We start from the raw sequence: 16,258 nt of genomic DNA on the forward strand, positions 1-16,258 counted from the left end.
TGGTAGCTTCGGTGCAGCTGAAGTCGACGCTTTTCCTTATTATTGAATAATTTGAGGATACATACCTATTTTATACCTAATATATGTACATACAAACAATGGTGCAACTCTGTTATCACAAGCTAACTGTTTATTAAATTGAATCATTCCATTAAAACTATAAAGCTCGTTTTAATTTTCTTCATTCCGAATTCATTTCGTTTAACAACCCTTTACATTATTGCGCACCACCCTAATGGCAACTAAGCAATTAAATTAGATTAATTAAAATTCCTGCATAAATCATTGACCTTTCGCGGCGCACGTTCACTTTTACTGCGTCGAAACCACGCTGCAAAGCGACGTGTGTTTTTGTTCTTGGCAAGTGTTTCCGAACTCGAAATATCTGAAATTCCATCAAATATTCCAAACATTCCGCTGCTTAACCACTCGCAGCAACGCTGGTTATCCGTTAAAAGCTGCCTCAACTTAGCGGTGTGATGCGGAATGCCTTTGTTTGTGTGGGTGGGTGTGTGTGTGTGTGCCAAGCTGCATAAAATTTATTTATATTCTATATAAAATGTAAATAAAATCTGATTTCCCTCTACACAAACTCTATTAAATTTAATTTTATTTGCATCAATTTAATTTCTCATTTCATTCATTTTATCGTTATTTAATGGATAGTCAATTTGTTTTGCGTCTGTGTAAACACGATAATTTCAACCAAAATAAACAGCCTGTGAATAAACATTAATAAATATAAAACCACTAGTGTCAATATGTGCTGTTTTTGTTTGCAAATGCAAGCATCAAAATTTTATGCAAGAACTCGTATATGTATTTCGGGAAAATAGATTGGGGACTAATTTAAAGGATATTAAATAAAAGAAAAGAAAACATGTGAGCTTTGGCTGCACCGACGCTTCACAGTTCAATTTTGTATAGCATAAAAGGGTATAAAAAGATCCTTACCTTGATTTTGTGCCGCCAGTTTGAATCGCAACTAAATGCTATAGTGGTCCGTTGTTGCCAAATTTTACAAAGTAATTTTCTCGAAAAAAAAAGAAAGTCCTTATAAGAACTGGATTTCGATCGGTCTATTTATATGACAGCTATACACTATAGTGGTTCATTCTGAACAATTTATTTGGAGATTTAGTGCTGTTTTCGGACATAATATTTATATGCCAAATATGAAGACATCTAGTAAAATACAAAGATTTTCCTTACAAGAACTTAATTTTAATCGGCGATTCCTACAAACGAGAAGCTTCTTGGGAAGAAAAGAATGTGTGCCAAATTTCAGATCAATATCTCAAAAACTGAGGGAAAAGTTCGCGTACATACAGACGGACCAACAAATATTGCTAAATCGACTGAGCTTATCATAAATATATAAACTTTATAAAGTCCTACGTTTCCTTCTGGATATACAAACTTCGTGACAAGCATAATGTACACTGTCTAGGGTATAAAAAATTGTACATAGTGAAATAGATAAATAGCGAGTTAAGCAATTGATAAAGAACGGGCGATAGAAAAAAAGCAGAGAAGAAGATACGTTAGATCAATTCTGAGTAAATGACATTTTGTAATAGATACTTTAAAGTAGAGGAAATGTTATCAGAGCATTTTCTTTATAAGTCATCAATTTGGGGGCCTCGCATAAATATATATTATATTACCGATGATGGACGCTACTAATATCAGCTCGTTCTCAATGTCGCATATAACAAGTTAATGTGTAGAACAGAATTACATTTAAAAATCACCTGGACATTTTCCGAAAACTCTACTTTATGAAGCATAATATATTTGCGATGAAAGTTTCTACGTTGTTGCCACAAAACCAAAGATCTTTAGATTAAAGATTATACCGTAAATGCATTAATAAATGGTTTATGATAATTTGCTGCATTAGAAATATTTCATTTTAGGTGTTATAAAAGCACTACTCAGCAACGTTAGTGTACATATGTATATAGTAGATATATGTATGTTTATATTCTCATGGTAAGCTAAATTAATTAAGAGTTTTCTAAGTTATTGCCATAATTAAAATTTTATTAGGTTGGCATTAATATTTTTCAAATGCCAAATACACTGCAATAACAACTACAATTTGCTTGTAATCAAAGCGCTATTGTTTAAGTGATATGCAATTACAGCACGCACTCCAACACACACACACACACACGCGCACATAGTAAGATTAGAAACACATGCTTGACTAAGTACAATCCATACAATCAAGTGGCACTCAATTAGTTATATTCTATCTACCATTCCTTCCTGCCGTCCTTCTTCCGTTTGCGCTTACTACGGGGAATCAGAACAGCTGCTAAGCTTAGCTAGCGTGAGAACAGAGCATTTTCCATGTAAATTTAGCAAAGAGAAATATGCGTGTGACGTGCGTTGGCGACATAAATTAAATAAATTACCGAATAAGTAACTTGTCTGAGCAGTACGGTGCAGTGCTTACTCACCGACACACACATATGCATGCAACAACGCAACTCGGAAGTATTTAATTTCCCCTGTGTACATCAATATCAGCGACCAAAACTATATTACGTTCGGTTGAACTTGGATTTTGTTCAAAGGATTCAAATACATTATTTTTCGGTATCTGCGCGAGTAAATTCAATTTGTTGCTTTAGTTAAAATGCCGTTAGTTGCTGACGTTGAAGTGTGTGGCGTGTTGGGAGGATTGTGATCCGTTTGACAGCTGCGTTGAAAGGTTTGTAGCGCATCGGATGATTGAAGAATAGTCAATAAGCGTTGACGTTTAAACTGTCAACTGGAAATGCAATGAAATATTTTTTTTTATAAATAAAAAGGGAAATATTCAGTTGAGTTCAGTTGGGAATTCGGAAAATCATGTATATATATATACAAGTTGGTTGAAGAGTTTCTGCTCTCACCAAGAATTAGCACTACTAGCTCCAAAATTTTTCTTTCTCAGTTGGTACATCTGTCGTGAGAACACATGCAAAGGTACAGGGCATTCTATCAATTATTTCTTTGTTTACAGCCTATTTGAAGTTGACTTGTCAGAGTATTTTTTTTAATTTGGAAAAAATTGAATATCGCGCAGCGATTAGATTCTTTGTTTTGAAAGGTTTAAAAGTAAAGAAAATCTTTGAGCACTTGTTGAAAGTGTATAAGGTCACCACCAATTTAAACGTGACTAGACTTGAAGACGATTCACGCGAAGGACGACCAAAACCGCAACCATACCAGAAATCATTGAGCAAGTTCGTAATATTGTTAGTGAATATGAAAAAGCTGTTTGGAAATTTAGTGCCGCACACGGTAACAATTCAACAAAAACTGGATCGAAAACAATTTTCTCAGCATAATATGGAGCATTTTTAGCAGAATAAAATCGATTTCTTGCGACGTTTTATAACTATGGATGAGACTTGGTCGTACCACCATGATCCTAAATTGAAACTAGAATATTTACAGTGAACTGAAGCGGGTTGTTCAGCTCCAAAGCAGGTGAAGTCACAACGATCAGCAAAGAAGGTGCGATGCAAAAGCAATTTTGTTGATTGAATATCTGTAGAAAGGTAAAACAATCAACTCTGATTATTATTGCAGCTTTTTGAATCAGCTGGATGAAAAAATTCGTGAAAAAAAACCTGGTTTGCAGCACAAAAAAATAATTTTTCATCAAGACAATGCACCTGCGATTAAAGTGCAAATTGCTTGAGCATCCACCGTATTCAACAGATTTGGCTCCCAGTGAATACTACCGCTTCATAAACCTGAAACAATTTCTTCGTGGAAAGTGTTTTTCTTCGAATGCAGGAGCTATTGCAGCCGTGGACGGGTATTTTGCAGAGCTTCCGGAAAGCCACTATAGACGTGGCATAAAATTATAGGAGGATCAGTGGAATAAGTGTATTGAAGCTAAGGGAGATTATATTGAATAAAAAAATATATATCGTACCAAAAACAGTATTTTTTCATTCCATGCACATTGATATACATGTCTATGTACATACATATATATTTAAGGAAAGAAAACAAGCTTGGAGAATAGTCGAATAATCAATATAAAGATTTACAAATGGTGCAGTCAGATGAGTTGTTGAGTGAAGTCAGCAAAGTTTATACTCTTAATCATTTTGAGTTCAAAAGAGTCACATGAATCATTTATAACCCGTTATATGACGATGAACCAGATTTGCTCTCAACGCTGTACCAAAAAAAAAAAGGCTTAACAGAAGTTCGTTCAATATTAGAAAAAGCGATTACGATTTAGATGATGACATTTATATTGATAAATAAATGAAAGTTTTTTGATGAAATTGAAATGTCATATTTATTTTTAAACACAAATTAAAACTTTATTCAAGCTTAAGTGATATGTATATACCCATATGGAAAGAATACTCAAATACAATAGATTTACATATGTGTATATGTACCTATGTGTAACTTATAGTCTTCGTAGTTCGACCATAAGGAAACAGAAGAACGATCTTAAAAAACAACATCGAATGTGCTGATTAAAGTTGATTTGCTGATGTCGTTGAAACTAAAAAAATTGCATGAATCTTCTTCTATTTGAAATATGCTCAACGATACAGGAAGCGTTATATTATTAGTTATTATATGTTAAACTATATTATGATTTCAATCTTTGTGACTTATTATTGTGGCTTTGATTCTAACATTTTCACAATATTTCAATATATTCCCAGGTTTTTGTTCATTCCTAAAAAATATAGAGTTTTCTTCAAAGTTAGATTCCTTTAACTTAAATAAACAATGACTAATCGGTGGACTGGATAGATAATATCCTTTCAAAGAAATTCACGTTTTTTAAACAAAATTTGATAATATTATATAACCAAGACATTATAAAGCGATCATACAACTTTAGTTTAAAAACAAGAAAAAACTTTAACTTTGGTTGAACCGAAGCTATAAAACCTTACTCAAATACAAAAGATTCCTTACAAGAACTTGATTTCGATCATTCAGTTTGCATTGTAGCTTTATGTTATATGGACCCGTTAGCGGTTCCAACAAATGAGCAGTGGACAGATATGCTAAATTGACTCAACTCGTCATGCTGATCATTTATATATATATACCTATTATAGGGTGGTTAGAGGGTGTTACAAACCTCGTTGAAAACTTAATAGACCCTGTTCAGGCTATTATAAGCCCAGTGACAATAGGGTCAACATCATTGAGCATTCTCTTAAGGTTTGAGAATATATCAAAGATGGCAAGGATTTTTGCGCAGATGCTTCGCATACCCTAACATTCATAAACCAAATGTCCAACATGTCTCTTTGATATCTTTAAAGTATCTAACTACCCAAATCGATCAATTTCTTTTAAACGGTAATCATTTTGTTGATTTTTTTATATTTTCTTTCTTAGAAGCCACCTGTGGACGTCCTCTGCATTAAATTCTTTAGATTGTGCTTAGTTCATCTGGCATTTAGCAAACCACTACACGTACAGTTCGCCTAGAGCAGAGCCCAGAACTCAAAAATCCACTTTTTAGTATCCGCTGAATTGAATTTCATCAAAAATAGTGTTTTTCTAACATCCTTTAAAGATATGAAATTACTGTTTTTTAATGTTTTCTAAAATATAAAAACTTACGTTAGCCAAAATTTTCACGAACTAATTGCCAGCTAACCGTGAAATTCAGAAACATGTTTTTGGAAGATTAGGTCAATTACGAATTAGACGAAGCCTACCTTGTAGGTGTCATGACATGTAATACAAATGGGTTGATGTTGTAAAATTGCGTCAAAGAAAGCTCCTTCAGGTACTTAGACGGAAAAGATCTTACCAAAAGTCCTTCTATAAAGAAGTGAAGGTCAGTTGTTGTTTATAGAGCATGGAATATTAAGTGGAAAACCTGCAGCATGGAAAAGAGATTGATTTCTATGTTGCAACAAAATACAGCTCGCATTATTTTTTCTGTTGTGATAATTGAATGTCAACTCGCATTATATTATATTTTTTTGCAAAATGTGCACGCTGAAATATTTATTTTAGGAAAATGTGTATTTGTATGTATGTTTTTTCATGTATTGAACCAATACCACAATGCACTTACATTTACACACATATACAAACACAAACACACATATACACTTATATACTCAGCATTTGGCTGTGCGAGTGTGTACGCTTGTTTGTCAATGCTTATTTACGCACAAACTGTCAACCGGATACGATTTGTGTGCAAGTGTTTGCGTTACTTAGTTATAGTTGAAGCGTTGGTGTAATACAATTATATTATTGTTGTAGTTGTAGCTGCTGCTGCTGTCGAATGTCATTTCACGCTGTTGGCTGACATCTGCTAAAAACGATTTTCACCCAACACGCACATCAAAAAGGACGCACAATGTTATTGACACGCACACATGTAGGCGAGAAAACCAACGTTGTTGGCAACGCACTTAAATACATGAGTGTATGTGTAAATACACACCCACATATGTATGGGCTCGAATTGCTTGGAAAACAGGAAGCTCCTCCATTTTGACCGTATAAGAGTCAGCTGTGATCAACGACAACAATAACAACAACAAATATTTCCACGCTTTTTCCCTGCATCGTGTTGATTTAGCTGCGTGTGACAGCTTGTGTTAACGAAAATTTATAAAAATTCCAAAAATTTTTAACTGCAGCAAAAAATATTAAATGCATCACTATATATGTGCACATGTATGGGTGTGTGTGTGTAAACCAGCGCAGAAAATATAAATTTCATTTTTCACTAAAATTTTTACATTGCGAACATAATGAAATATGAATTATGCGCTTAATAAAGTCAGTGCGTCGTCAGTAAATTTTGTTGTTGTTGTTGCCGCCATCAGTTTTCGTAAATAACCTTCAAGCTCTGTTGCTCTGTTGCTTTGTTGCTTGGTGCAACTGTTGCCTTTGTTGTTGTTGCTTTTGCGGCGGATGTGACTGTCACAGCTTTTCACACTCTTAGCCATGATAACCTGCTTGACGATAATGCATTGTTGTCGTTCTTTGCATTGCACTTGACAAATATGAATGCTGCATTTAGTACGGGCAGACAGTACGATGTTGTAAATGTGGGGTAAAAGGGTGGTACAGCAATCCCTAAGGGAGTGTTTATGTTGTGAAATTGCTTGGTTTTCATGCATTAAATTTTAGCAGTTTTTAGAGGTTATGTGTCATGTATATTTACATGTGAATATGTCCTATATATTTTAATAAATTAAGATGATCCGAAAAAAAAGGAAAAAAGCGCAGAAACTGCTGTTGAATCTAGAGCCGATATTTTGACTTTTGACTAAACAATAAAAGGCGGGAAATACAAGCCAGGCGAGCGAGTAGCAATACCCTTTTCTGTAAACAATCTAATATTAGCTGCCTGCGACTAGCGATAACTTTGTTGTTACTTTTACACATAAATTTTTGACCACGAAAGCAGCGCTCAAAGGTACCGAGCAGAGAAATGTGGCGAATCGAAGACAGCCAATATTAAAAAAAGTGTGATAATTTCACCTCCCTAATCTACGATTTGTGGTACTTAAAGTGGTTTATAAGTATGTAATTCCGATGGGCTGATATAAAGCTATATGGGTATTACTACATAGATTTTATCAGGGTTTTCATAGAGCTTTCAAAAGCCATATATTTAATTATGAAATCCATTGGAAATGTCAACATCGATGTTTATTGAAATGTATGGGAGTTTATGTTCTTAATTCTTATCTGGTTGCAATACGAATGTTTGAAACCCCTAATTAATTAATTTCAATTTATTAAAACCTACACCATTATTTCGTCACCAGACTTTGATCAAGATTGGACTTTTTTCAAAGAAAACCTCCTCTTAAAATAGCGTGCTTAAGGCACTATTTTATAGTTCATTGGATTATGCCCAAAGTCGCATTGAACCCATTCTGCACAATGACCTTATACAAATGAGTGACTAGTTATACCAAGTTCTAACAAGTCAATTATCTGGGGCAATTAAAATGTAAATTGACTTTTTATGCTTGGTGTTCAAACATATTTAATTTAGTTTAAATAGTTGTAATAGTATAACAGCTTGGTTTAGTTCGAGAAAACTCAAGCATCGTATCGATTTTTCTAAATTTATAACTAAAGTTTTTTCGGTCAATATAATGGGTATTCGACTGTGATCGAGCTGTGTAATGGAAAAGTGAAGGATATTTATTTAAAAGTCAGGGGGACGGCAGTTACTACTCCTTGCAGCATCACATTGACATATTTTTTATAAATGTAACTAAATTAACGCAATTAATTTATTTTTGATGGAGTTAAAATGCTGCAATACCCTAATTATCTAATAATGAGTGCACTTGGATAGAGTATAAGTTTGAGCAGCCCATCTCGCATAAGATTGACTTAAAACCTTCAAAAACAAATAAAATCGCGGTCGAATCTGTTTCAAATTATTGGAAGATAATTTTTTAGAAATATCATAACACTTTTTTAATGTATTTCAAGCCTTTGCGACCTAAAATTGAAATGTGTAATTAAAGGCGGTATTTAGTAGTTCAATTCTTCTCACTATATTTCAAGACGATCTGCGTAATAATAAGAAATAGACCTGTGGCCTCTTCAGAATTGACCAGAGATTTTTAAAATAAATCTTTCTATAGCAAATATAATAATAATAATATTTAATAAAAATCTGCTATTTATTTATTTATGTTCTACTCTTCAAAATCACTCAAAACATTTATTTCTACTCTTTATTTATCCTTTAATTTCATTATTTAATCGCAAAGTTTGTATGCAGCTTAATGAAAGTATCAAAAATATACTTAAATTCAACCCTCTCCCCTCTTAGCGTGTTTTACAATTCGCCCGTGCATGGTGAACTGCAATAAACCATGACATGTGACACATTGTTCTCGACAGTACATTAACACCTGTAAATGTGTAATAAGCTAATGTGACAAATAAGCCAGTTGGACTTGTATGTATGTAAATCTGCCAGGTGCGCAGACCTGCAGCGAAGTTGAGAATCTGCATATATGGTATGCTCTATATTCATATGTGTGTTTGCATGCATGTTTATTTAGCAGTGGCGTTGCAGGAAATATGCCATTAAAAGCGTTAATGTGCGACATTTGCATATAGGAAGTTACGAACAAGGGTTATACAAAGTTAAAATAGGGCAATTAACTGCGGTAATTCAGATTTTAATTGAGTTATTGTGTTTGGTGTTCAATAGTGGTTTGGTGTCTATGACTTACGTACGTAAAAGAACGTATTTATGAAAGGAATGATTAACTTCGTAATGTTAAATTTAAGAAGACGATAAATATGTATTACGCCGGATGTAAAGTTTTTTCTGAAAAATAACAACAATAATTTCCGTTGTAATACATAGCACTTATTTATTACAGGCATATTTGTGGAAGTCAGTCAAAAGCAATAATGTTCGAATATATTTGCGAATCGTTCGCTTTCCTATTAATTGCTCTATGGTAAAATTAACACAATTAAGGATTCAATGTATCGCAACTAAAACATTGCTAAGTGAATAATTAATCTACATATACTAATATTATAAAAAGGAGAAATTTGATTGTTTGTTTGGTTGAATTGAACAGGCTCCGAAACTAATTAACGGAATCAAAAACACTAAGCATAGGCTAAGGTGTAAAAAAATTACCTAAAATATTCTTAACATAGCGTGCGCAGCGAATACTATTGATTACAGAACAAAATAATGTACTACGGCTTCACAGAACATGTAATTATTTACAAAAAATGTCGCGACATCATATGTTTAACTGTTATAGTTACGTCACAATAAGTGTTCTTTTATGTAAAAGTAATAATTAAAAAGCCGGCAACGTAGGAGTTCTTTATTTGTACATTGGATTCCACTATTGCTTGGATAATGATCCGTTCCAAACTTCGTGAAAATATCTCGTCAAATGAAAAAGTTTTCCATGAAAGCACTTGATTCCGATTGTTCAGTTTGTATGGTATAGTGGGAAATTATTCGACAAATTGTTTTTCTTAAAGCTTGATGAGGAAAACGTGCTTCTTCATATTATAGCTGAACGTAATCTTTACGAATCTTGGTATTGCAATGTGGTAATCTGAGCTTGATTTTGAGTTAACTAGTAGAAAACCCGTTCAATTTTATTTTGTTATCAAGGAACAGATAATCCCTCGATGAAATATAATAAAAAATAATAAATGTTTGAACTGTTGTTCTAAAAATTGGAAACTCGGCAATATGAGACGGTGTTCCATAAATATTTAGCATTACGGCTGTAAGTAATCTAGCACTATTGCAAGTTTAGTGTATCGTAAACATCTTGATAACTTTCATGAAAACCTTTTTATAATTGTTATTGTTGTTTTTATAATTGTTAGTATTAAACTGAAAACTTTAATATCTGAAATTTGTGTATTAATTTCCGCAACTGAAAATACTTAATTGGCACGCAACAAAAATGTGTACTATCATTATAGAGTATTACATTCCCTCATTCACAAACACGCACATATATGTAGGTATATTTTACATATTTTTCTCGTAAAAATGCAAATTACTTTCAAAATTACCTTTCACATTACGCCAAAAGCTCTGTCAATAATATGAGAGCGCATACAACACGCTATATAGTATTATATTTTTATATTTATTTACACGTTGTAATCACATACTTTCACATGTTTTTCTACTGTCACTCACTTGTCTTATTTCCTTTTACGCTCCACCTTCACCTCCCACTGCCTGTCGCTTTCTCTTACCTTTGCTTATACTTATATTTCATCATTGTTGCTCTTTTACTGTTTCACTTTTAGGACGCAAGCTGCCAATGCCGCTTTAATATCACAGGCGCGTTCCGGCCGCAAGTTGCCGCCCCCTCTGCTGCGTTCGCGCACCCTGCCAGCGATTATTGTGCCTGGCATTCCGGTCGTCTCGCTTAATACGGATCGACAATTTGGTAAGTACCGACATGCTCATACGCTATTAAAATATTTAACTTAAGACACGACGCCTGTGTGTGGAAGTCTGGCTTGTAATTACTAATAATAACTTGGTAGAATCCTCCTATTCACTTTTGGTAAACTATGGACTTATAAATAGTAGTGGGATGGGCCAAATGTCGTCATTATTTGAGGTGTGTCTGCTTATAATGGTCTGTGGTATTATAAAAAAATTTTACTTATTATATAATTAACATTTTTATAAAATAATTTAATTGCTGCGTTTTCGGCATGGTGGTTTAAACCAGTCCTCTATTTGAGTAAATTACATTATTAAAGTTAAGTTTGACATATCTTGTGGAAGCTTCTTTAATTTTGCCAGAAAAAAAAATTTAATTTCAAAATAAGTATTATGAATATTCCTGCTATTGGTTAAAAAGTGGGTACAAAATGCCATTCTCTAATCTGCAGAGTCATATGTGACTAATTTCGTTGGGTTATTGGGCAAGCTTAGTATATAACATCCTTTTATATAACAGCCATCATCAATAAGTGAGCAATTTTCAATGTCGATTTGACATTCTTAAAACAAATTAAAAAACTAAAAAAAAAATGAATTTTAAGAAGCTTTACGCTAAAGTTTGTTGAAAGTAATATATCAGTGAGTCACCAATTTTCAAATGATTTCTGGCCACAAATTTCAAGTTATTTATGTAAAATTTCGGGAACCCAAAATTTTGTCGGATAAACAAATACGAATACCCAATCGTTGCGGTTCATATTCTAAAGGTTTTCGAGATTTTTAAACTTTTAAATTCTTAGTTCCTATATAAGATGCTCCCCATTTATTGTTTATTTGCACAACATTTTCTTGCGAAGTTTACTGCCAACGAATCTCGCAAACATTTTGTTTTACTACATGTGTATTGACACACAGAGGCAGATCGAAACCTACACTGTTGGTACAGTTCCTTTCAGCAGCCGTCGAAGTAAAAATGTAAATGTCAGCAACGTCACGGGTAGCACGACAAACATATAACTAAGAGTATGTATTTAAGCTTCTAAAGAAACTTTTTCAAATGTTAAGCACTTGGTTTGGATGGATGTAGTAAAAGGTTATCGTTAAAGTTATTGCAAGTAATTAACAGTGTGACACTACAACGCCCAACAGCACTTGAAGGGTAAATATACGAGGGTGTACAAATAAATTGAACATGAAGAGTAGTCAGCAGAATCAGATAGAAATGAAAACTAATAGTGTGTTTCAGTTGATAACAATGTAACAATGACAGTTTGATGAGCATATAAGCTTAGATTTCTTTAGATACGATCGAAATGGAATTTAGAGAACGACTTTTGAATAAAAAATGTTACGCAGTTAGATAGATATCTGCTTGACTTTGGCATTGAGTCAGCATGTCTTTTTCTAATCGCTCTGTCAAATTTACGAGTTTATCTGCTTTCATGGTATACTTTTAATAGTTGAATTATATAAAAATTATATGCATGTCAAAATTCACTACCCTCTAGAAGGTAACATCCGTACGGAACACACACGCTATAGCGGAAAAGTAGATTTACCTAGCTTTCTAATAATGAGCAATATTCTGACATATCTGCCTGCCCTCGTGTTTCATCTGCTGTCTGAAGTTTCACACCCACGCTGGCTGCCGATCCCGGTAGCATTAGTTATAATTCAATTAAAGTTCCACCTCTTCAAACGACACGGCTGATCACCATTGACAAGTGTATTTAGTTATTCTAGCTGTTTTCCTTCTTTGGCTTACTCTTTCTCAAAAATTGGCTTAATCTTTTTTATTGGTATTTCTCATATTGAGCTAAGCAACGAGCCATATATTTTTGTGGATAAGTATTTGTTGGTATTTGCGAGTTTGTGAAGGTTATGTAGGTGTTGGCCCGACCAATCCAATTAGTTCGCACGTTGTGCACAACAAATTTGCAACTTTTCCACAAAACAATTTATATAATTTTGAATTTCTGTGTCACATACTCTCACTACCACTACGATGCTATTTCTATCTCTTTCTATGACTCTCACTTTGAACTCACACTTCTCACGACATCACGTAGACGAGCGTGCTAGCGGTCTTCTGGGCACCAAGTCTGGCAGCGGTACGAGCACCGGCTGTGGCGGCACAAATCGTTGGTCTCTGCTCAGCCGCCAAACACCGACAACGCCTGGTTACACTAATCATAACAACAATAACAATATGGTGAATATAAAATCGTTGAATTTGCCAAAAGACGACATGGGTGTCTATCGGCGTAAGTCCTCCGGCAGCACTACGGGTCACAGCAGCACCAGCGCTAGCATCAGCGGCACACCGGTCGTCGGCTCACAAGTGGCAGATGCGGCTTTGCTGATGCCGACCTGCGAAGATTTCGAGTGTCATGCTGCCGATGGATCAGTATTGCTAAGGTGAGTACCACCTTGCTAATTAATTGAATTTTCTGTTACCATTTATTCAACTAATTTGTAAAATATTTGCTTTAATATTTATTTTCGCTACATTCGCTTTGCAGGATTCCTGCACCGCATGTTGTGGCTGCACGAGCTTATCGCCTGGCATCGAAGAAGCGCAACACCAGCGCCACCAACACTCACGACAGTCAACAAAGGCAGCATCAACAGCAGCTGGGCGGCAGCAATGTGTCAACAGCTGCGGGTGTAGCGGCAATGGGTGGCAACGCTGGCGAGCTACAACAACCGTCCACACCTGAGGGCACTAGCAGCGGTTATGGTGAGGTAACTGGCAGCACCGCGAACACGGCGTTGACACGTCGGCTGGCCAAGCTGCTGCATCAGTCGAGTGTGACGGCCTCTAGGCTAACGGCAGCACCGTCGTCGCATTCCGATCACACAACTGCCAGCGCCACAGCCACCGCAAACAATCTCCTGCCAATTATGGCTGCTGCGACGTCAAGAGATGGCGGTGGCCGCGATGGCAGTGGCAGCTGCTTGGAAGAGGCCCCACGGCGACTTTCATGGGAACGGTAAGTGATAATGTTCGCACAGCTGTGAGCTATTGAAACTCAAAAGAGATTGGGTCATAGTTCAACTATTCATTTGAATTGAAAATTGAATTGGTAGCGTGTTGTAACTTAATTAAGTTGTTAACTAGAAACCGGTTATGCGCGCGTATAGATTTCAAGGCCGTTATACAAGTATTTATAAACTATTTAAGAGGTTTTTTGCTGCTGCATCTGGTGACAAAAAATAGCGTAGTCATTAGCTGGCAACCCGCTTCGGGAATTCGAGGTCTGTTATGATAGTGAATTGAGAACAGTAATTAGCCAGTGAACATTTTTCTGTTGCTTCAACCGGTCATAGATACGACTGTAGAGCTAATAAATGATAGGGTTTCTAAGAAAAGAAAACGGTTAAATCGGATAAAATTAAAGAAAAAAAGTGTATAGGTATATACATTACAAAAAAAAATGCTCGTATACTAAATATTACATTACAAGTAGAAAGGGTAAGGATATTTCGCAATTAAATTTTTTGGCGTTTATATTAGTTTAGTCGTATCTGCGGTACTACGTACTATGTGTCCCAACAAAAATATTTTCATGTATTGTAATAACAAATATTTTTCAAAGACCTTCAATTTGGTATCAATATTGCAATATTTATTTTAAAAATTTATAGTGTTAACCTTTCTCAAATATTTCCAAGGTGATTCTTTCAATAGAATATTTTATTTGAAGTCCTTATTGTAATATTTGATTAAATCAATTTAAAGGTAACAGGTTGCAGCGCTGATTAAAAATTAGTTTTCTTTGATAGAGTTATTTTCATAATTCATTCACCTTATTTAATTGATCTAAAATTTTTAATGAGATGGTAAAAATTCTCAAATTTTTTTTAAAATAAAAGCTTCCATGACCCATTCATTTTGATTTTCATAATGTAGAGCGTTTTTTAATTTAATAAATGGTTCTCCTGAAATTGTCTAACAGGTAGCGATCTTGAATTTATTTAATTATAACTCATTCAAATATTATCCCTAAAAAATTAAAAAGCTTATGCAAATAAGTACGAAGTATGTTCACAAAAAATTTAAGGTCAATTTTAAGATTAAAATTTCGCGTGTTTGGTGAGTCAATTGTCAAAATTTTTTTTATAATGTTGATATACATTCCCCCGGAGGTCGATAAAATTTTCAGCTATATTCACTTATTTTGGCAGCTGCTAAGCTTAGACGTGTTTTTAAGAGCGTTACGATTTTCGATTGTTAAAAGAAATGGGTCACAGAATTTGTTCGCCAAAAACAATACTGTAACGATGATACAGCCGCCATATTCCCTTGATATAGCTCCGTGTGACTTTTTCTTTTCCCAAGTATAAAGAGTGGGGCGTCGTTTTACAAGCATTGTTGACATTAAAAGCGCATTGTTGAAAGCGGCCTTCAGCTCTATTCCAAAAATCGAGTTTACGACGATTGGAAGAAGCGCTGGCATGAGTACACAATATCGAGTGGGGAAAACATTGAAGTGGACAAATGATACATAAATATTTTTTTCAAAAAATTAAAATTCCCCTTATTTTTTGAGCACACCTCGTACCCCTTCCACTAGGGTCACGTTCTGTATGCTGCGAACGTGACGAAATTTCGTTACGTAACACAATTTCGATGCGTTCGCCAATACCGTGCTTAGAGAAAATTTGATTCCAAAATTTATATTATCGAAAACAAATAGTTTAAGTTTTCTTAACGCGTCATCCTGTAAAAGTTATCTTAATCAAATATATACTCTAAAAAAGCGCACATATACGATACAAATAATGTAGAAGCATTAGCTGCATATGAGGTAACATTTAAGAGACAAACAATGCAGTGTTTATTTATACCTATGTTTGCATCTATGTGAATGTGAATATGCGGTTTTGTGTGCTTGTGTGCTAATTTGATGCTCTAAGTATACCTGCACATATTGTTTTATCTGTTTAACACGTTGTAATTAGTCCATTTCACAAATAAACTTCTATACAACATACATATATATACACATTATATGTGTGAGTGTGTGGTGAATTTCCCAGCAGCGGCGACAACAATAAAAGTAACAACAAGCATCGTCAAGACAACAGAACGGCTGCATAGCTGTGATTCACAACATACATTTAGGCGTAATAAACGCATATTTACGATATAAATTATGACTCACATGTACATACAAGTATGTTTATGTGCATGTATACTAAATATTTTAATTCATTTAACTGTGAATGCTTATCCATACAAAGGCAACACACTTAATCACTAAAACACAGTGATTCACCAACATATAACCAACAACACGC

General features: G+C 34.6%; 1 protein-coding gene across 1 annotated transcript in view; it reads left to right on the top strand.

Moving 5' to 3' along the window:
• Window positions 1-16,258, top strand: part of wake (wide awake) — an 80,464-nt gene that overhangs the window by 7,965 nt on the left and 56,241 nt on the right. The window contains exons 2-4 of the mRNA XM_070105658.1: window positions 10,807-10,949; window positions 13,024-13,372; window positions 13,477-13,947. Of these exons, the coding sequence (XP_069961759.1) occupies window positions 10,807-10,949; window positions 13,024-13,372; window positions 13,477-13,947 (963 nt within the window). The remainder of the gene's footprint in view (window positions 1-10,806; window positions 10,950-13,023; window positions 13,373-13,476; window positions 13,948-16,258) is intronic.

This window comes from Bactrocera oleae, chromosome 2, assembly GCF_042242935.1.
Source record: "Bactrocera oleae isolate idBacOlea1 chromosome 2, idBacOlea1, whole genome shotgun sequence".
Classification (NCBI taxonomy): domain Eukaryota; kingdom Metazoa; phylum Arthropoda; class Insecta; order Diptera; family Tephritidae; genus Bactrocera; species Bactrocera oleae.